General features: G+C 37.2%; 2 protein-coding genes across 2 annotated transcripts in view; one reads left to right on the top strand and one right to left on the bottom strand.

Moving 5' to 3' along the window:
• Nucleotides 1-2,350: 2,350 nt before the first annotated feature.
• CLPR1 (CLP protease proteolytic subunit 1) lies at nucleotides 2,351-14,410 on the top strand. Its single transcript, XM_006849283.4, has 9 exons — nucleotides 2,351-2,760; nucleotides 7,663-7,778; nucleotides 9,377-9,574; nucleotides 9,987-10,091; nucleotides 10,223-10,285; nucleotides 10,789-10,900; nucleotides 11,030-11,091; nucleotides 11,248-11,430; nucleotides 14,160-14,410. Exons 1-9 carry the CDS (start codon nucleotides 2,499-2,501, stop codon nucleotides 14,238-14,240), a joined length of 1,182 nt encoding a protein of 393 aa, XP_006849346.1. The 5' UTR covers nucleotides 2,351-2,498; the 3' UTR covers nucleotides 14,241-14,410.
• LOC18439107 (mitotic checkpoint protein BUB3.1) overlaps nucleotides 14,107-22,870 on the bottom strand; it is a 36,169-nt gene continuing 27,405 nt past the window's right edge. Inside the window, exons 6-9 of the mRNA XM_006849282.4 lie at nucleotides 15,231-15,311; nucleotides 15,043-15,121; nucleotides 14,854-14,954; nucleotides 14,107-14,494 (exon numbers count right to left, since the gene is read on the bottom strand). Coding sequence (XP_006849345.1) covers nucleotides 14,407-14,494; nucleotides 14,854-14,954; nucleotides 15,043-15,121; nucleotides 15,231-15,311 — 349 coding nt within the window. The 3' untranslated portion in view covers nucleotides 14,107-14,406. The remainder of the gene's footprint in view (nucleotides 14,495-14,853; nucleotides 14,955-15,042; nucleotides 15,122-15,230; nucleotides 15,312-22,870) is intronic.

Below are 22,870 nucleotides of genomic sequence, written 5' to 3'. Positions count from 1 at the left end.
GGGACTCATTAGTGGGTCACGGAAGTTTGATCATTGAGCCAATGGGTTGCAATTTCAAGTCTGTGGACTTCAGGTTCTCCTCTAAAGACCTGCTAAGGTCACCCACACCTGATGCTACCACAACTCCTATAGCGCACTAAGGTATCTCTAGCACATTTTGAAAGGTGGTTCGCTTTCTCAAAACGATTTATCATTATTGCCTTGCGACGGTACATGGATGAGGCTTGGCTCCTATCTTTGAAGGTCACTATCACACACAAAGGTCACACAGTCTATCCGCTTACTCATCCGGGCATACTCCGACATCATCAAGGGATGACCCATTAAAACCCTTATCGATTAATTTTTTATGCCCAGGTAACATAGATTTTTCCCAACCTATTAGCCTAAATCGGTATCAGCAAACATCATTTGCTTGGTATAGTCCATGAGAGACTACACTCCCATTGAGTTCATATTCCACTATATCATTTCATTTTACAAACACTCATAAGGATTTTAATAGCCACATTCACCCAACATATAGGTGGGCATAAAGACGGGCTAATAATGGCTATCATAAGGACGGGCTAATAATGGCTATCACGACCCATGAGCCTACTGTGCCAATATTTTGGGCCGACTAGAGCCCGAAATTAGTGAAGAAGCTGATGTGACGTTTACAAGCTGATGTGGCGTTTTCGAGCACACGCTAAACGCTTTCTTTCTAAAATATGGTCGCCTACGACAGTTTTTGCTATTCTCTCTCTAACATATAAGGTTATCCCCGTAAAGGACTATGCATCTCTATGTAAACCCAGCAAAGGAATTTGTAGAGAGAAGAAAATATGAATCTGGTTTAGGCTTGTAAGGCATCTTGAATTAGAGACATAGAGAGGAGCCATTGATATCCGCAGTTGAGATTGGTGGGAGTTGTAAACATGAGGGTTGAGATCTCAAGGGCCTTTTTTGCGCTTAAATCCATGCCAGAGACGTACAGTACGAGTTATAGAGATAAAGTGTGTTTCAGAATAGAGAGAGACTGTATTTCGAAGAGCGATAGAGGGCATCAAGCATCGGTGTTTTCGGGAGGGAGTCCATAATTATCATCTACAAAAAGGATAGAGATATGGAGTTCATTTTAAAAGGATAGGGATATGGAGTGCTTAACATTTAGATCTTGTCCCTAAAACCATCCCATACGGGTTATTATTTTGGATGAGTTTTCTGTAAGGCCTAAGCTTTATAGAAACATAACAAAACTTCATATCAAATTCTTTTTCGAAATGCACTTTCGACAATTTAAATCTTCATGATGGTTTTAAAATCAATTTTTAATATTAATAATGAAATTTAAAATTAGTAAAAAATCACGGGCTAACCAGCCACACTAGTATGCAACCTCTTAAACATTAAACCCAAAAGGAAATTATCTAGAATGCCCTTGCCCAAATTGATATCGAAAACCACATGATAGGATAGCATAAAAACCACGCTAAATAGATCCAATTAGAGCACTAGATAGTTGGAACTCCAACTTCTCAATTATAATAAGAAATTTATACAATAAAATCATTTATTTTTCATATAAAGAAGTCATAATCGATATCAATCATTAAATGTGAATTATATGATGCCTTTTAAACCATAGCTAAAGATGATTATGACCTATCTAAGCATTGGCCTCTTAATAAATAATCCGTTGTGCAAAATGGCAATTCGTATTTACATGAATCTAACAGGCAAAATAGTATACTTATTGTGGCTATTTCAAATTTTTAATAGGGTGGTTTGTATAAGGTTGAGGCCCTAAACAATCAAAGTAAGGTATGCCTTCAAATAGTTTCAAAACATTGTTTTCAGCATAAAAAATATTTGTAATGGCCTAAAAACTTATTTTAATCTCTATTTACAAAACTAAAAGATTCAAAAATAATGTAGATCGACCAAATCTATGAAAACTTGAAAATCTTAAAAATTGATAGCCTAAATTAATACATTACAAGCTGTTCCATTTTTAAGACTTTGAAATCTATTTTTCTTTCTCACGCCCCTACGTTTTCATGTTAAAATAATTGAATTGAGGGTTTTTGAATATTAAAACAAGACCCTCTAGTGAATTTTTAAAGTGTGCCTTAATTTGATTGTGTGTTATATAATTTTTTTTTTTCAAGAAAGATTTTGCCAAAAGATTCTTTACTCACTCTCGCGGGTATACTACCCATTTACTTCCTTTAAGTAAAATACATTCTAGGGATACTATTTAGATCTCAAAATTTGGGGATATGATTTCTACCACCCCTAAAATAATGTCAAAAAAAAATCTCAAATAAACTCTAGACAAAAACTAATGCCTCAAGAAATGGAAGGCGTGGACGCACAATGGCGCTCTAGGGGAGGCACAAGATACGCGCTCAAGGATCTTTTCAGATTAAATTGCAAATATCTTCCTCCTTACCTCTTCTTGTATTCGCCTAAACTTTCTCTGTACTCTCTCTCTCTATACCACAACGGTTGCGATGGCTTCGGCCTCTGTAATTTATTCTACGACTGTTGCTTCTCTCTCTGCGTCTTCAGAGGAAAACCCATATTCTCAGAAACCTATTTTGGTTAGTGGGTTTATTAAGAAGGGGCCATCTTTCCGTACCTTTTTGGGTTCTCAACCTAGCTCCATTAATGGCTATCAATCTTACAGAAAGGCTCTCAGAAGGTCTTTTTCTCCAATTGCTAGCTACGACCACTTACCCAAACGGTTCAGAGAAGAGAATATTAAGGATGGGTGTAAGTTTTCTTTTAACCGACTTCTTGGATTGCTAGTTTGTATCTTATTTTATTGGAATTCATAGAATTGATTTTGTTCAAATTCATAGTATTCATCATTATCTCAATCGTATGATGATTTTGGTAGATGGGGTTTTCTTATCATTTGTTTATTTTGCTCCATATCATGGACAGTGTTTAGAGGGTTTCCAGAGTTTACACCAGTGTGATATTGGAATCAACAAAACTGTGAAAACCGGCAATAGGAAACCTCCTTTTCATTTTTGGTTGCCTCACACTTTGTAGTTGTAATGTTTTAAATGAATTTCTTCATATGTTTCTTTAATGGGCCCTAGAATTCGATTATTTGCTAAATAAATTTGAATTAAGAGTTTGCACAATTTTGCAGAAGTTTATTTTTTAAGAACGGTATTGTTCCTTTCGCATGATTTGGATGGTTTAAGGTTTAAACAATCCAAAGAAAGGAAGGGGTGCTGCAATTCGTATTTGGATGGTGCCAGACCCTTTTCCTTGGCTTCAATCTTCACGAGTGCAGGCGAAATGGGATGCGTGGTTCCCATTAGTAATGGAACGAATCACAAGGCACCTGCCAGTCCTGAGTAGACTTGTGCTACTTTTGTTGAGTTAGCGCTCTTTCCAAATGAGCCAGTTGTTTAAACTGACATACTTATACGAGGGAGGTGAAGCCCCTTCAGTCTTGACTGAGTGGGAGGCAAGGCTAGTGCAGTATTGGCCCACGGCCTATCCAAATGTGGGCTAGCGGCAAAAGGCGCTTGGTGCAAGACCTTGGGCAAGGTCGTGTAGACGAGAATGATTAAGGACAACTCAGTAGAGGCTTGGTTTGTTGGACAGTGGGCAGCTGGACTGGGCCATGTAATGTACAAGGGGCAAGTTGACCATGCACCTGGCTTGGCAGGTGTGTTGACCTTTATGGTCAAGTTTGAGCCTTTGATTCTGATTTTAGTGGATTCACCCCCGAGCATTGTCTTGTGTAAGGGCCATAGGTCATGTGAGAGTGGGGGTGTGTATTGGATTGATTGTGTAATAAGCTGTTGTAAATGGACCATATAGGTTTGCATTGGTATATGTAGGTAATTAAGACACTTGGGGTGGGGACGAGGACTTGTATGCCGTCTTAAATGAGCCATTTGGGCATGCATTAAATATATACGTAGTGGGCTAGTGTAACTACCACACCGGGATGGGTGGTACAAAATATGGTGCAAGCCTTGATGACCTTTGTAACTGTGGGTAAGTGCTTGGGGTTATACAATCCTCTTGCGCATACCCTGGAGATAGAGGGAGAGATCTATGGCTTTATACCCGTGCTGGTATATAGTGAATAAAGGTGGGCTATGACCCTTTGTCCATTTCTTGTGCTTCGGTAACCCTTATGCATCTGACTTTGCCCTTTCCTCTTGTGTGGCTTGTGGAAGGATGACTTGATTTTATTCAGGGTGGGACTTCCGCTTTGCGTGGCCTAGGTCAGCTAAGTGAGAGATTTCGCCCCATGACAGATTTGCTATGGGGTATGATTTTATTTTGTTTTATTTGCCTATCCTGGCAGCTTATTCTTCAAGTTGGTGTAAATTTACCAATGTCAATCGTGAGGTGATGTCTTTTGAGATATGTCATATTTGCATGCTTATATATTCCTTGTGGAACAACTAAACTAAGAATTTCATGTTAGAAGAAGTGCATTATATTAAAACTATGCTTCTGGTATCTATAAAAAAAAAGGAAAACTATATTTATTTTGGGATTTGTGGTGGGTAGGAAATCTATTCCCTCTTTTTCATATTTATCAAGTAATTAATTTTCGAGCCTTATTTTTCCTGTTTTAAGGGGCTTTGATTTTACTAGTAGTGTTACTTAATTGAAATCAGAAGTTTGGTGAGTACCAACTCCCTTATTGTATTTGCTCTTGTGGATCTTATTACACCTATTGGCGAGAGACTGTAATTTATAGCAGAAATAGCACAGTATGAGTTATTATTAGCTGTAGTCCTTGTTGTTTGTAAATGATAATTATTCCCAAGAATAATTTTTCTCTTTGTGAATGATAACTTTTCATTGCTTTCAAGCATACGGAATGGAGTGGGACTTATTCATATCATTCTGCCTATAAAAAATGTATGTATGTGCCAAATGCTCTTGTGAGGGGTAGGAACGGCATGTATATGTGTAGTGTGTATATGTTCCTTCAGCACTTTGCCTATATTTAGGGGTAGGAAGGGCATGTATATGTGTAGTGTGTATCTGTTCCTTCAGCACTTTGCCTATATTTGGGGCAATCCAATAATTTCTTCCTGATGTTGTTGTACGTGAGGTATGGGGCTTCATTATTTTGCTGATGCATTCTATTACGCAAGGAGTCTTGGTCGTCTATTTGACCAACCTAAAGTGCTTTCAGAACTCTAGGTTCTTCCCACCTCCTCTTTCTCTGCCATTAAAAGCTACTGTCCCAACATGTTTGTAAGCCCGTTTGTCCAGAGTCTTCAGATACCTTACTAGCTTCATTAAAGTTAAAAAAATGTGAGTGTAGTATTGTGGACATTCCTTTATCCTTTAATTTTTCTAGGATTTTTTTATCTTCTTATTGTAATGAGCAATCAGAATGGTAGGTTGAAAATTGTGAAGAAATATAGTACTCCAGCAGGGCTTTTTAAAACAATTATAACCTAGATTCAAGACCTTGCCTACTGTAAATTGTCATCATTTGGAAATTCTTAGGCATAGTAGCTAAAGAACTCCTAGCTACAAGAACTGGCAAAATACACTTTTCTCAAGTGCTGAAATCCAAAACTTTTAATTAACACTTCCCTCAAAAAAAACAAGGAATCCAAAGCTTTTTACTATCTATTTATCTATTTGTCTATATATATATATATATATATATATATATATCTATGTGGTTATGTTAGGGTGCTCACGCTATGGAGTAATTTATCATTGTACTCAACAAATTTTGACACTTATATACCCTTGTTTTGTAGATAGAACTTTTTTTTAGTAAAGGTATTTTTGGTCATTAGAAGGCATGTGACGTCATCCACCTGAGGTGTGACATCACCCATATGGAATATTAAATTCCACTAGTGTACTCCATGTGGGTAATGTCACACCCCATGTGGATGATGTCACACCCTCCTAATGACCAAAAATACCCTTGTTAAAAAAATGCTTCATGTACAAAGCAAGGGTATAGAAGTGTTCAAAATTTGTTGAGTACAATGATAAATTACTCCATAGTGTGAGCACCCTAACATAACCCATATATATATATTTATATATATATATATATATATGGGTGTGCTTTGTATAGAACCAGGGCTCTAAACAATCAAAATAAAGCATGCCTTCAAATAGTGTCAAAAAATATTTCAATACTGGAAATCTTTGCGATAGCCTTAAAATATATTTTCATCATGAATTAAAAAATTTAAAGCTTCAAAAATAGTGTAAATCGAACAGATCTATAATAACTTGAAAATCTTAAAAATTGACGGTCCAAAAATACGTTACAAGATGCACTATTTCCAAAACTTGAAATCCATTTTTTTCTCATGTCCATGCATCTTGATGTCGAGATGATCAATTTGAGGATATTTGGGCATCAAAGCAACCTCTTCTAGTGAAATATTTGAAGTGGGCTCTAATTTCATTGTTTAGAGCCTCGGCTCTATATAAACGTTTCTCTCTCTCTCTCTCTCGCTCTCGCTCTATATATATATATATATAGAGAGAGAGAGAGAGAGAGAGAGAGAGAGAGAGAGAGAGGTACTTAGATGATGACTTTCAAAGATTGAGAATGGCAAACAAGCATACTAAGCGAAGTACCGGACTTTAATACTGACAAATTCACTAGAAGGCATCAAGGTCAAGGCGACTTAATTATCTTCCTTGTCTTCTTGTGATGCTGGAGTGTTCTTCCTGCATCTTATACTTTTGGACTTCAATGTAGCTCATAGAGCTGGGGGACTTAGCTTTCATTGGAAGTGATTTCTTAGCATGAAAAAAATTGGTATGCGTCGACTGTTATAAGTTAATATGCTGACACTGGGCCCAGACTTCAGTTTATCGTGCTATAAGCAGACACCTCTCCATAAAAACATGAATCTCAAACTTATCAATCCTATGCGTCTTACTTATACCTTGGTTTCTCTGACTGTTATCAACTATATTTAACATGTATTCTTGATACTCCATAGAATTTTTTCATCTATTTGAGGTTCTCTTGATCTCAGGTATTACTTCTACTAGTTCATATGGGGTTTGTCAGATTTTGTATTGGGTTTATCAGATTTGATGTACTGGACCATCACAGTTTCCTTTTGCTTGTAAATATCCTTCCTTAAGCATGCTTGCTCTGTTTCTGGAATTTACACCCTTAATGTTCCAGCATCCTATCTTTGTAGCCAAGCCACCTTTCATCCGTAAAAATGTTGATACATAGCTGAATCCAAACATTCCTTCCCCGGATTTTGAAGTCCTTAGTTCTAAAGGGAATCTTCCATGTCAATAATGATTCTCATTTTTCTGAGTTCCTGTTTATTTTTTTTATCCCAAGCTACTGCCCTTTTATCGAACAATTTATTGATGGTCTTAATTTGTACCTGTAGAGGTCTTAGAAATAGAAACTAGATTTGATGCAAAATTTTACATCCAATAGCTTTGTGTGATCCCCATGCCTTAGTGAATATGTTTTTTAGTATATCAGCATATATCCATCTCGTATTATTTTTTCATTAGAAGGAATGTCAATTTAAGGTGCTTTTGAAAATGTTTCGTTATTTAATATTTCCCAAATCTCTTCTCTTTTGTTGTAATCACAATACCAAATGCCATATTAGCACAATTTTACTTGAGAATTTCTCATAACTTTTCTCTTTATCTTTGCAGTGATGGATAATTATAAGAATGTTCCTCAATACCTCTATGGCTTAACTCCCTCTCAGATGGACATGTTCATGACAGAAGATAGCCCCATCAATCGACAATCTGGAAAGGTCACTGAGGTGAAGTGATTCATGTGCCAAGTTACATTTTAGCTGCACTGTTTACGATCTATAGTGAATTATGCATTAGAGAATTACTTGTTATCTGTATATATTGGGTGTTTAGTATTTTACTATATGAAGAGAATTAGTTCTGGATGTTATTTCCCACTGTAAATAGATTTTGGGAAACTACACTATAATCCTGTGGACTCGGGATACTGATGGCATTGCAGTCATGACCATCTACCAAAATCATGATAGTATCATGGGGAGAGAGTGAGACAAATGCTTGGATTCATGTCCATTACGGTGGGTAGGTTCTTACTTTCTCTTCATCAATGCTTGTCATAAATTGTCATAAATGATATGGTCATGACCCCAATGACAGATGTTATCGGGGTATGATTTTATTTTGTTTTATTTGCTTATCAGGCAGCTTATTCATTGTGTTGGTGTAAATTTATTAATGTCAGTCATGAGGTGATGTCTTTTGAGATGTGTCATATTTGCCTACTTATATTTTCCTTTTGGAACAACTAAACTAATAATTTCAGGTTAGAAAAAGTGTATTATATTAAAACTATGCTTCTTATATCTATAAAAAGAAAGGAAAAAATATTTATTTTGGGATTTGTGGTGGGTAGGAAATCTATTCCCTCTTTTTCGTCTTTATCAAGTAGTTAATTTTCGAGCCTTATTTTTCCTGTTTTGAAGGGCTTTGATTAGTCTTACTTAATTGATGTCAGAAGTTTGGTGAGTACCAACTCCCTTCTTGTATTTTCTCTTGTAGATCTTGTTACACCTATTTGCGAGAGACTATAATTTATAGCAGAAATAGCATGGTATGAGATATTATTAGCTGAAATCCTTGTTGTTTGTAAATGATAATTATTCTCAAGAATATTTTTTCTCTTTGTGAATGATAACTTTTCATTGCTTTCAAGCATACTGAATGGAGTGGGAGTTGTTCATGTCATTCTGCCTATAAAAAATGTATGTATGTGCCATATGCTGTGAGGGGTAGGAAAGGTATGTATATGTGTAGTATGTATCTGTTCCCTCAGCACTTTGCCTGTATTTAAGGCAATCCAATAGTTTCTTCCTGATGTTGTTATATGTGAGGTGTGGGGCTTCATTATTTTGATGATACATTCTATTACGCAAGGAGCCTTGGTCGTCTATTTGACCAACCTAAAGTGCTTCTAGAACTCTAGGTTCCTAGAATTGTCTGAAATCACCTCAGCTGTGGCGGTATTGACATCTGACGGCTGCGTGATGTCATATAACAGTAGAAATCTTCAGTCAACCATTGTATACAAATCCTTTTTCTTATTGGCCTCATATTATGATCCATATGTTCATTATAACTTCATGACCATGAGGTCATCACCATCCAATGAATGGGTTGGAGAGTGATGGAGGGAGTGGGTCCCACCAAAAATTTCATTAATTTATCTGCAGATTCCACCAACCAATTTGATTTGTTGATTATAACCTCATGAAGTTGTTATGACCATACCTATATTTTTCATTTTATTTACGTTGAACATAGTATACTGTCCCATGAATTCATCTAACAGTTGAGATCCTCATTTTGGTTTGAAATATTGGTTCAGGAGAGTATTTCTTCAGCAAGAAACTACATGGATAATGGAGGCATGTACAGTTTGTCGGGAATGAAGGATAGCCCTTCACGTTATAGCATGAGTGTGAGTATGTACAGAGGTGGGAGGGGTTATGGGAGGCCTAGGGCAGCACCACCAGATCTGCCTTCTCTGCTCTTGGATGCTCGAATTGTCTACTTGGGAATGCCTGTAAGATCATTTACTTTGTGTTCCTTACAATTTTTTTTTTTTTGCAAGTTAAAGTTCATCTTTGGTTGGACCTACCCATAATTTGGTAGACAATGAAATAGATCTTGTTATTAAACTTATGGTGTAGTATGGTGCAATTTTTTATTCATAATTGAAATAGGATCTCTCTCCCTTCCTCGCTCCCTCATTCAATATTTTCCAGAAATTCTGGGTATAGAGGCTGACGCTTATATGTTGTTGCCAAGCTCATTTTAGTTTGACTATGAGGATGCTGAAGCGCTGTCAAAATTGACCAAAAATTCAAACAACAAACTTCTCTAACATTCTGCCAAAAATTATGCTTCAGCTCTACGTTCTCTCTCCTTTTCACAATTTCGTATGACTTTCTTGCAAATTGTCTTCCTCTATGCAGATTGTTCCAGCGGTGACAGAGCTTCTTGTTGCACAGTTCATGTGGCTGGATTATGATAATGCCTCCAAGCCAATATATCTCTACATAAATTCACCCGGAACACAGGTTAGCACGTACTTCTTCTCTGTCATATATTGATTTGAGCACTTTTTCCTCTTGCTGTTTAATTGGAAGCACTGTTCTTCACTGAAACAGTTCTGGAAACCATATCAATAATTGGTCTATTTGATTACCAGAATGAGAAGATGGAGAATGTGGGTTCTGAAACTGAGGCATATGCCATTGCAGATTCCATAGCGGTAAGCTTAATATTTTGCTAAACCTCAATTGATTTGAAACTCGTAACAGTTATGTGGTTTCTTTTGCCTAAACGCGATCCTGAATATGTTTGGTTTTTGAGCTCTTATACAGTCACCCTTTTCTCATGTTTGAACCCTAAACTGCTGATTGCTTCTTTTAACTTGGTGAATTATGGAATTTATTAGTTGAAATTCATAGTTTTGGCTTTTGTTCAAGTAATTCTCGGCAGTTTTTATAAAAATAAAATTGTAAAATAGAAAAATCTAAAAAAGTATTAGATATTTAAAAAAGAAAAACTATTTTATTTTGTTTATTTTTCTAAATTATAATCTTCAACATGCTTAGTGTGTTCTGAAATTTGGAGCAATTGACAAAGAATAAGAGCAAAAACCTCAACAATATCATCGATTATGTCTTATTTTTCGGATTCCTGTGATAATTCGGTGCAGTTACAAGAAAAATACTGGATTTGTGACTTAAGTTTATACCTTGTTGGACACAGTATGTCAAGTCCAAAGTTTACACAGTGAATGTAGGTATGGCCTATGGCCAGGCAGCCATGCTCCTTGCACTTGGTGCAAAGGGTTTCCGAGGATTACAGCCAAATGCTTCCAGTAAGTTCACTTTCTTTAGACTCAAAGATAGTATTTTTCTTGATTTATCCATGATCTCCTATTCCCGTTTTTCTTTTTGTTACAATTTTAGCCATAACTTTTCTTATCTTTGAACTTTTATCTCTCCAGCAAAATTATATCTGCCAAAAGTCAACAGATCAAGCGGAGCTGTTATTGATATGTGGATCAAGGTACTGCAAATTCTAAATTCTCTCTTCGTTTGCAAATTATGAATCCCAACACAAATACTATTTTTGACACTTCCGTAGAGCATCTTTGTGCATTTCCCCATTGCAAATTCTGTGACTTCCACTCATTTCCTTTCTGATTCTACATTCTGTCTATAGGCAAAGGAGCTGGATGCAAATACGGAGTATTACCTAGAGTTGTTGGCGAAAGGGATAGGGAAGCCCAAAGAAGAGATTGCAAAAGATATCCAGCGTCCCAAGTATTTCTTGCCAAAGGAGGCCATTGAGTATGGAGTTGCAGATAAGATAATCGAGCAACAGGATGTTACATATGAGAAACGGGTAACTTTTCTTCCTCTTGATATGTGCTTCTTTGTTGTTCCTCAGAGGATGTTCAATTCTTACCTTTGGTTTGCTAAACATAAAAAGAAAATAAGAAAAATAAAATTTGAAAGAAAGAACTGCATTGTTTATGCCAATCGAGAAAAAAACGAATTGCATCGTTTATGAAAGCTTAAGAAAAGAATGGAAAAAAGGGTTGTTTTTCTTTGATGTTTTTTATTTGACAAATTCTCCAATTTTTTAAAAAATTGTGTATCAAGAATTTCAAAAATATATTTTCATACTTTTGCAAGGAAAGTCCCATTTTATTGATTTTATTCCTTGTATTGTTTTGGGAAAATATCAATTTAAATCCTCAAACTACCTTACGAAATCAATAAGATGGGGAAATGATCCCATTTACCACTATAATACTTATTTTAAGTTTCATTTCACTTAGGTGCCTTTAAAAATATTTTCAAATTCCAAATTACCCTTCTTTGGGAACCCTAACAACTAGGGACATTTTAGTAATTTGGTCACATTTAAGCAGTCAAGCCAAATTATAATAATACCCCAAATATTGTCGAGGGTTGGGAAATTGGATGAAGAGCTTACAATTAAAAAGGGTGAGTTCCGTGTTGCAATCCCTGAATAGCCAGGGGGATTATCATTATTTGACAATTTTGTGTTATTTACCTTGAACAATCAAGGGTATTATTGTCATTTGACTTGAGCAATTTAAGTTGGGTCAACCAAAATGCCCATGGCTGTTCGTGTTCCCAACCTTGAATAGGGGTAATTTGAGAATTGTTGTAGATCTTTTGTAAAGAAAGCACCAGAGTACAGAGAAACAAAAAGTAAACTAAAAGAAATAAGTTTACTAAAAAAAAAAAAGGATAAAAATTATGCAAGAAATTTGATCAGGTAGATATGAGACCTACTTCCCAGCCTGACACCATCCAATGGATTGGCAGACGGTTTTTTAGAGCGGATAGGACCTAACCACTTGGGCCGCTTGTTATGTTCTGATGGGTCCCATAGCGGACAGCTTTTTAGAGCGGATAGGACCTAACCACTTGGGCCACATGTCCTGTTCTGATGGGTCCCATTTTTTCTCCAGCACTGTCCGTCAATGCTACCAAATTCACTGCAAAGGGTTCTTTGGCCCGTCAAACGGAAGCGCTTTGTTCTTCTGTAGATTGGGGTGAAGTCTTTCGGTGTATTTTAAAAAATAAAAATAAAAAAGCTAAGAAATTTATTAAAAAATATCTAGGCACTTCTTAAAGTTGAATATTATTGAGCACTTTTCTGAAATTATTTTATATTTAAGGTGTACTTTTACTTGTTTCTATAAGTGGGAATCTATTCTATGAGACCATCAATTTTTGTGGCACAAGAAGGTGACGATCATCTCTAGCCATTAGATTTGAGATTAGGAGGATAAGAACAATGCACAAAGTTTGAGAAAAATTTTATTGAGCATTGTGCATAATCAATCATAGACCCTTAGCCTTTTAATTTCACATTTGATGGCTAGAAATAAGTATGACTTCCTTGTGTCAAAAGTAAGTAGTCTCATCTTATACTTTATCTTTAAAATTTTACGAGCATGTTCAATTTAGTGGGTAGGTGATTTGCTTGTCTTTGGTTTAGGCCGAAGACTTCAGCAATTTTGGCCAAAGCAAGCAAATCGAATATGATAATGTTACTTTTCATCCATCCACTGCACTGTTTTAGGCTGGGAAATACACCTGATCACTCATCATGCACTGTAGATGAAAGATTTAATTGGTGAGAACAAAAAGATAGAATAAGAATAAGAATAATGAAGAAAATTCTCAATCTGCACTCTGAAGTCTCCTAGTCTCGTGTATTGATTTAACATCATTAATTATGAACAATGGGCAAATTGGGTAGGCCCCTTAAAAATTTGTGACTCAGTTGGGGAATGACATCTTAGCTGTCCACTGTTTCATCATATGGCTGGGCTGATGTGATGCACTGCATAAAACCTCAAATCCTGCATCGTATACAAAACCATATGGGAAAATGAGCGTTACTGTTGAGCATCTTGTAAGGTACTCATGCTGCTCATAAGCTGTCCATTCTTAATAATGGATGGTTGAGATGTGCATTGTATACAAACCCATGACAATAGGAGGGACAATATGACAGCCCTATTATCTTTAAGGCGTTCATACTGCCTACTGAGAAGCAGCTTATCTGCCAAATTGTCCATTGGTAAGTGTGAACAATCAAAGACTGATCTGAGTAACTTACACTATGCACAGTCTGAATATGCTAAATCCCTGTTAAGAATGTGCTTTTCCGCATTCTAACTTTCCTGATTTTTTTTTGAAATTTCTTCCATTGTTTGCCTCGGAATTGCAGGCTAACACTAAACAGTAAAAAAGTCTTTGATAATCAATTTGCTAGCAGATCCCAAGAACATTCTTTTCTCCTTTTTTCCTTATATAGATTCCCAAGAACTAGTTTCCTTGCCATGGGTTGCAAGATTTTTTTTTCTTTTTTCTTGTGTAGATTCCCAAGAACTAGTTTCCTTGCTACAGTTTCCTATTAAAAGAAAGCAGGCGTAACAGCTAGAGTTGCAGGGTTGTGATATTGCAGGGTTGTACCTTGGGGCTATTAATTTATTTTCTTTTTCCAGGAAATTATGCAATTTATACAATTGTAGACTCTAAATACATTGAACCATTGATCAAGTTTTTGTGTTCTAATTTTGCCAGAATTATGATGAGATGCTCGCTCAATCAAAAGCCATGCGACGAGGAGGCGGCCCACAGGCAGCTCCTGCCGGATTCAGATAGATACAGTCAATAGTGTTGTCAAAAAATTAGTGTGACAAACATCATGTATGAAACTTAAACAATATAAGAATGCTTGTCCATTGCTTCTTGATAAACGCACTTCTATTAAGGTGGTGGTGTGGGCAGCACTTTGGGCTTCTTCTTCAATTTCATTTACGCACTTCTATTAAGGTGGTGGTGTGGGCAGCACTTTGGGCTTCTGCTTCACTTCAATTTCATTTACACTTCGCACAAAGATTGCATCTGGCTCATGCCTGCAAACATAACCATTGAGAGAGAGATCATATTCTACATATACACGAGAGCAGATCAAATTGAGAAACAAAACCACATGGCATATATGGGCTTTGAGAAACTTTTGTACTTGGTTTCAGAGAGAGAGAGAGCAACACTTGATCATATGGACTTTGATAAAATTATCGGAGAGCGAGCAACTCTTGGCATGGTTTATTTTTTTGAATTCGAACTAGTACTTGCAAGTCGGAGAAGAGAGTGCATTTAGATAGTTAAATTGGCATTGGGGGAGAGAGGTGAATCTGTTATAAGGGAGGGGAATCTGCAGTTTGGGAGGTGAAGTTGCATGGAGTTAGCTAAATGAGTACAGATGACTTACGGTATTTCTCCTTCCTCAAAAGTATAGCTAGATGCCACAGCCAGCAAACGGCCATCTCTGCTGAATGAGAGTGCTGAAATACTTGTTCGGTATCTTGAATACTGAAACATAACGAAACAATGGATAAATTTCTGTGGTTGTACTGTGCCATGAAGTTAGGGGGAGGTGTTCATGAAAGTGATGATTTACCTGATACAATCTTTTCTTATTATTGCCATCCCAAACGTTTACATAGCCATCACAGCCTCCTGTGGCAAAGGTACCATAGCTGCAAGAAATAATAATTCAGTAAATTTATGGAGAGATCGAGCTTTGTCTTGCATAGTGGATCATAGAGAGATAGAGAGAGAGAGAGAGAGAGAGAGAGAGAGACTTACATTGGATGGAAGGCAATAGCATTTACAGGATAAACAGTATCTCTTCCAGCTTCTGATTTTCGATGACACTTGAAAGCGTATCTGCAACAAAAGACCCAACGGACTAATCAATAAAAGCCTCTTGAAAATGCATGACATTTATTGGCATCCTAATAATATTTTATTGGTATCCTAATATACTAAAAGGCCCTTGTGATGTGGTGGAGGAAGAATAGGAGCGGGCTCTTTAATATCACTGTGAGAACCTTAGTGCACCATCCCCTGAGAGTACAGGTCACAATGCCACAATGAAATCAAGTACAAATGTGGTATTACAGGTAGGGAAATCGTTTATAGAGATACAAATCCTTTTCACCATTACAGAGATGGAAGTTGTTCTTGCAAGAATTATTGGTAAAATAAAATTTAACTAAAGATGCATAGATATCCTCGTGTTCAGCAACATCCATGAGAATCAATAGGGGATTCAATTTTTATCGATATTGATTCTAAAGAAACTTTTCGAGTTCTATAGCAATGGAGTTTGAAATATGGTGGTTGGGCTCCCCCTCTTTGGGGATTTTTTCTTGTATTCTCTTATTTTTGCCACATCATTGTAGTATCAAAGCCAAAATTCTGAACAAACCCTTACTCTATTAGGGAATTCGAACCCAATTCAAAGAGGTTAAACTCTCAGCAGGCTTGGTTGCACTGGGGGGAGAATACCCACCAGAGTACGAGTAATTTGCGACCTGGTAGGGACTTTTTGCCAAGAGACTCTGGATCTCTTAGGGTTGGAGATTTTGGCTTCCAGAGTTTGGAGAGCTTCCTTGCTGATGATCCGCAAAAAGCCACCGAGCAAGGCTGTTTTGTTCCATTTGAGTCCAAATTAGAGGCCTCTCAAACTATGGAATGAGGATGTTGGAGGATAGGGGGTTATTTGTCTTGTTGAACAGGAATCCTAGGAGGTGTCAAACATTTAAACCCTGATAAAAGATATGGTTTAGGACCATAGGGTTCCCGTGCATGTACGGACCATAGATGTGGGGAGCTTGGTTGGGAAATGGCGATAACCCCTTGGAATCTCACCCTGCGATCCCATAGCTTGAGTCATGATGGAGCTCACTCACCTCATCAAGGGATATCAAACCTTGACTAATAAGGATCTCAATCCCGAAATTCCAGTAGCAGAATCTCCCAGGGAATGTCAGACTTATCAGACTCCCTTTTCGGGAATGATCTCATCGACATTCGACACCAAGGGGCCAGTTTCACATGGTCCAACCACGCCTCCTCCCCCTCACTCTCCAAACTTTATAGATTCCTTACCAGCCCTGGTTGGAGCATTGATTTCCCTAGAACACACGCTCTAGCCCTTCCCAAAACCACCTCTAACTACAAGCCTATCCTTCTCGACACCTAGTACGTTACCAGAGGACCCACTCCTTTTTCGTTTTGAACTAGCCTGGCTCGAAGAGCCTAACTTTAGCTCTTTGATCACGACCTTATGGAACTTTTTCTCCCTCTCTACCCAAGGATGGGCCAGCTTCCACCTCCAGCACAAGCTGCAGTTCCTCAAGGTTTCCCTAAAAAGTTGGCGTCACCAACTCTTTGGCAACTTTCAATCCCAAAAGGCAGAGCTGCTCCTCTCAATTCAAAACTGGGACCACGTTCAAGACAGTAGAGCACTAACTACAAAAGAAAAACTTCTCAGAATAAATCTAAGATCGACTAGCAAACTCTTCCCCAAAAGAAGGAAATCTTCCGGTCTAAACGTTCGAGAGTCAAGTGGCTCAAATGTAGTGATCAAAACACCGCTTTCATCCACAAGATTGCTAACTGCCAATGGCGAGAGAATACTATGTCCCAGGTCAAAGTTGGGGATCACATAGTCCTCCCCTAATAGAAAACGCTATCATAGAGTCCTTCACAAGGTCGCTCTCCACCCCCTCTGCGCCAAGGCTGCAGATGGCCAACTTGTCTTTCCGATCAATCCCCTCAGATTTAGCGACTTGGCTTGAATGTCCTTTCTTGGAGGACAAAATTCTCAAGGCCATAAAAGAACTAGGTCAAAACCGAGCCTTTGTCGTATACCTATTTGGCGTAAGAAGGGTGGTGTTTCCCTTAGTTGAGGCCCTACTGTTGTAATGGCATGGTTCCCTTATGCCTGAGAAGGAATTGCTACTGTGGAAGACTAACTCCATTGATTGTCCTTTGACTTGGTTAGAGAGGAACAATAGTTGCTTTAAGAACAAAATAAATTGTTGAATAAAATGTCTATGCCACAGTGGCCTCATTGGCTATTTTTAGCAAAGAGTTTTGTTACAGATTTTGAAACATAGGAGCACAAGACTGCGGGCAGCTTTGATGTACCCAAATCTGCCAGTTTTTTTAATGATAATCTCCGAATAAAATTCTCTCATGGGTTTGGAGGCATTTTGGATATCGTTAGGCTTTCTGATACAAATCAAAGAACTTTCCATTTCATGCCACAATGGCATTCAAAAAAAATTCTTCCAACTTGAATTTTTTTATTATGCCTATCAGGCCTCTCTCTCAAACCCACCCACCCTTTCTCAAAGCCCCATCCATCCCATCCCCCACACAATCACATCTCTCTCTCTCTCTCTCTCTCTCTCATCAAAGCCAAACCCCAATTTTTCCATCATTGACCTTCATTCCTCGCAAAAATCCCACCCCATCTCCCTCTTATTTTTATCACATGCTCTCGATCTCAAAACCACCAAGCTGGTTTATACTGAAGTATCCAAATGGGAGACATTCTTACATAGTTACATACATATTATTTTTGTTTATATAAGGATGAGGCCGTAAACAATCAAATTAAGGTGTACTTCAAAAAATCAGTAGAAGAAGTTGTTTTGATACTAAAAAACCCTCAAATTCCGATCATCTTGACCTTGCGATACATGAACGTAAAAAAAAAAAATAGACTTCAAGTCTTGAAAATAGTGCATCTTGTAATGCATTATCTAAACCGTCAATTTTCAATATTTTCAAGTTTTCATAGTTCTGCTTGATATACACTATTATTTAAGCTATGGATTTCATAATTAGATATGAAAATAAATTTTCAATCCATCATAAAGATTTTTTGTGCTGAAATGACGTTTTCGATAATGTTTCAAGATGCGGCTTACTTTGATTGTTTAGGGCCTCAGCCTTATACAAACTGCATCCTTGTTTTTATGTGTTTTAAATCTTGGGTTTCTCAATAAATGGAGAGTGGGGTTTTGAGAGTTAAGGGCTTGTGGCCATTCATTTTTTTATGCAAGGTGGTCACAAACTCACCTTTATTCTTGCACATTGAAATTGCGTCACAACCAGCGTTCACAAAATCGGCAGAATACTTTCTACTTAGTCGAGTTATTCGGGCTCGGGTCCTTGCCGAGCTCGATTTGTGCTCCAATTGAGTATTCAACTAGGGGATATTAAAAGGAATTTAAAAAGGAAAAAAGTTTATATAAGGTTGCATCCTTAAAATGTAGAATTACAGATGCACTTCAAAAATCTATAAGAAACAGTTGTTTTAATGTTGAAAAAACCTCTAATTGGTCATCTCAACATCGCGATGTATGAATATAGAAAAAAAAAAAGATTTTGAGTCTCAAAAATTGTGCAGCTTGCAATATATTATCTAAACCGTCCATTTTCAAGATTTTTATATTTTTATAGATCTACTTGGGTTTAAGCATTTTTGGAGTTTTAAATTTTATAATTAGATATAAAAATATATTTTGAGATAATCCGAATAATATTTTTCACCAAAATTACATGTTATGATACAATTTGGAGGTGCACCTTAATTGGATTGTTTAAGGTTGCAACCTTATAGAAACCACACCCTTTAAAAAATAATAAAAATTCTAACAAAAATAAATTTATTTGGAATATTTTTTTTTATACGTTTTCTAGAAAGTGTTTTGGCCATAAATACTTATTTTTACATTTGGAAAAAGTTTATATAGGGCCTAAGCTCTAAACAATCAAATTAGAGCCCACCTCAAAACTTTCCCTAGAAGAAGTTGTTTTGATGCCCAAGTATCCTGAAATTGATCATCTTGACATCAAGATGCATGAACACGATAAAAAAATGAATTTTAAGTTTTGGAAATAGCGCATCTTGTAACGCATTTTTGGACCGTCAATTTTCTATTTTTGAAGCTTTATATTTTATAATTAAAGGTGAAATGTATTTTAAGGCTATCACAAAGATTTCAAGCATTGAAATCACATTTTTCAATATTATTTTAAATGCGCTTTACTTTGATTGTTTAGAGCCTCGGCTCTATACAAACCCCACCCTTTACATATTCCCATCTGTTTTGAATTATTTTGAAAATCTAAATTTTTACTACTTTTTTTTACATCATTTTTTTAAAATATTTTCATAGTTATATACTTTTGGGTATGAGAATCAAAATTTATGAGGTTTTATTTTTTAAAACTCTTATAGTTTTATCTGAATTGGATAGGACTTGGGTCGGGTCAACCCAACCCACCTTGGATTCTCGGGATGGATATGAGACGGTCCGTGTCTTGCACTCCCTATCGGGTTTGGTTCTAGGACGATTTGTCTTGGACTTGGGTAGGTTTGGGTCTGGCTCAAGGTCCAAGTACACCCACACCCAGACCTGACCCAACCCGACTGTTTCCCAATCTCTCTCTCTCTCTCTCTCTCTCTCTCTCTCTCTCTCTCTCTCATCAAAGCCAAACCCCAATTTTTTCATCATTGACCTTCATTCCTCGCAAAAATCCCACCCCATCTCCCTCTTATTTTTATCACATGCTCTCGATCTCAAAACCACCAAGCTGGTTTATACTGAAGTATCCACTGGTGAAGCAAAGGTTTTTAGGCGTTTTGCTTCCCCCTCAACAAAACCAGAAATTAGTGGCATTTTGTTTTGCCTCAAATCAAAACCAGAAATTAGGGGGGGGGGGAGGGGGTTCTCTGAGTTAAGCGAGCAGGTCTAAGTGTTGTTTATAAATGTTTAATGCTCTTTTTCTTTCTAGAGAAAGAAGCTTTGAGGTTCCTCTTTTTTTGAGATAATTAGCGGCAAGAGTGTTGGGGGAAAAAAAGAAAAAGAAGCAGCTTAGAGGTTCCTTTCTTCGAGTTTAACAGCAGACTTGCGGTTATCTATTCCCAGCCAGACCAGAAAACTAGGATTTTTTAATTCTTGCTTTTCTCATTTTCCTCAATAGGTGGGAAGAGGTTTGATTATGCCCCCCTTGTTCCCAGCTGAAGGTCTCTATTGCATTGCCAGAAGGCAAGATTAACACTGGGCTGAAGGTCTCTATTGCATTGCCTGAAGGCAAGATTGACATTGGCAGACCACTCTACCTTATTTTATCTTCAGAGAGAGAGGAGAGAGCTTGACTCTTGATTTTAGAGAGAGAAGGGGGAGAGCTGGCCCCTAGTTTTAGAGAGAGAAAGATAGAGATAAACTTCTTTTTCTCTCTTTCTACACAACCAAACAGTATGTAGACAGTAAAATAAAATAGCAAGATTTTAAAATTCAACATGAACGAGATTGTAAAGGTTTTTTTTTTTTATGAGAATTTTTAAATCATGCATCTGAACTGGCCCTAAACCATGTGGAGCCACCTAAACCCCCCTCAAAAAAAAAAAACCATCCCAACCAAAACCACCTCCAGCATGGTCAATTTAAACTTTGGCAGAAATGTGTGAGGGACCATAAGGGGAAGATTCTGTTGTCCCATGTAAGGGCCCCTCCAAAGCTGTGGTTCCAATGCAGCAGAAGCTAAGTCTTTGCTTTTTGGCTGAGATGCATGGACAAAAGGTTGAATAAGGTAGTTATTGAGGGAGACTAAAGGAACTTATTGTTTGGGCCAGAAGCAACGAGGAATGCCTGTGGCAGCCACATAACACATTTGAAGAAATCTGGGACCTTCTGCGAACTTTAGGTGATTTTTAGCCATGTTTGAAGAGTATCTAATGAGGAAGCTGATAGTTTAGCAAGAGGAGAATCCGATATGGTGGTAACTTTGTTCTGAAGTAGTTTTGGTAGAATCTGTTGTATATAGCTCATCTTTGCACATGGAGTGTATACGAACTTGAGTGAAGGGAAGTGACTCAGAGAGAATACACATACTTGTACATGAACTTTGTTTAACTAAATTTGTTAAGAAAACAGATCCTAGTTATAGAAAGAACTAAGAAAGGCCTAGCTTGCTGGAAGATAACTGTAAGTTTTGCGATACTATACATAAATCAGCAACCTACAGACAAGAAGAGGAACATTTAGCAGGTCTAGAACATGTATGCAATTTCCCCACTGACTTACCCCTTTTACTTACCCAAAAAAAAAAGTTTTTAACATAGGATTTGTCGAATCAATATCAAGGCGTATCAAGGAGTATGAGACTAGTATAAAAAATGTGGGCAAATGCTGCTGTGCTGGTTTTTGTTAAAGATGTGGTCCTTTGCTATGTGTAGAGCACAGACTGAAGAGTTTGCTCAGTTCTAGGGGTAGCTTTCTTCCCAGTAGTCTTTTAGAGTAAATGTCATTGTTTTTGCACATGTTGGATTTTTACGACGTATGGCCAAGATTGTATTGTCCAAATTTGAATCTATTAGAAGACAAGTGATAAAGTTCAAAACCATGGATCCTAAAGAAATGTAGCAAGACTATGAAATACAAAGAAACAAGGCCATAAAAGAGTGAAGAAACTGAACTATTCTTCTAGATATTCGCTAACATAAAAAATGCTCCTGATTCAAATTTCCAATGTCAAAAAGATTGGAGACAAAGCTAGTAATAAGGATTGAAAAGTTGGTGGTTGTCTTGTAGAGAGAGGCATGGGATTGAAATGGATGCCTTGATTGTTGTAGACTTAGCTTATGGATAAAGAAGCCGGACAAGATCCTTAATGTGCATCCCTCTCTGCAACATCAAGCTGATCACAGTTACCCTAAAACCATTAAATCATCACAACCACTAGTTGAGGAGGGATAGAAGTAGCGTCTCCCACACAACCACATATTCGGGCAATTATGTTCTTATACAACCTAGGTTTTAGTCAAACATTTACCATGTGCAATTTGTTTTTATGGTATGGACATGGCCATGTATCACCCTCTTTGGAATTATGTCAAACCCCTAATAAACTTTTTAGATACAAGTTGTAGTTCATATGATTACACTACGAAGCTCAGGGAGAGAGTGATTGAGCAATGACGAAGGTATGAAACGAGTGTATCAGAAAACCAATTTGGTTTTATGCTACGGTGGTCAACAACCGAAGCTATTTTTCTACTTAGGTAACTAATTGATAAGTTTAGGGCAAAGGGAAAAGACCTCTATTTAGTCTTTATTGACCTATAGAAAATCGATAATAGAGTATCTTGAGATTTGATTTGGAGTGCTAACTAGTATAGGAACAACTAATGGAGAGACGAGTAAGTTTTTAATGACAATTGGTCTACATTAGGGGCCCATATGTTTTTGTCTTAGTCATGGACGACTTAATTAGGCACTTACAAGGTGAAGTACCATGGTGCATGTTGTTTGCAGATGACGTAATTTTGATCGATGAGACCCAAAATAGCGTCAACACAAAGTTAGAACTTTCGAGGGATGCTCTATAATCTAAAGGTTTTAAAATTAGCGGGACTAAGA

This window comes from Amborella trichopoda, chromosome 12, assembly GCF_054954075.1.
Source record: "Amborella trichopoda isolate Santa Cruz 75 chromosome 12, AtrichopodaSantaCruz75HAP2 v2.0, whole genome shotgun sequence".
NCBI classification, from domain to species: domain Eukaryota; kingdom Viridiplantae; phylum Streptophyta; class Magnoliopsida; order Amborellales; family Amborellaceae; genus Amborella; species Amborella trichopoda.
This window is presented reverse-complemented; position numbering and strand designations above follow the sequence as displayed.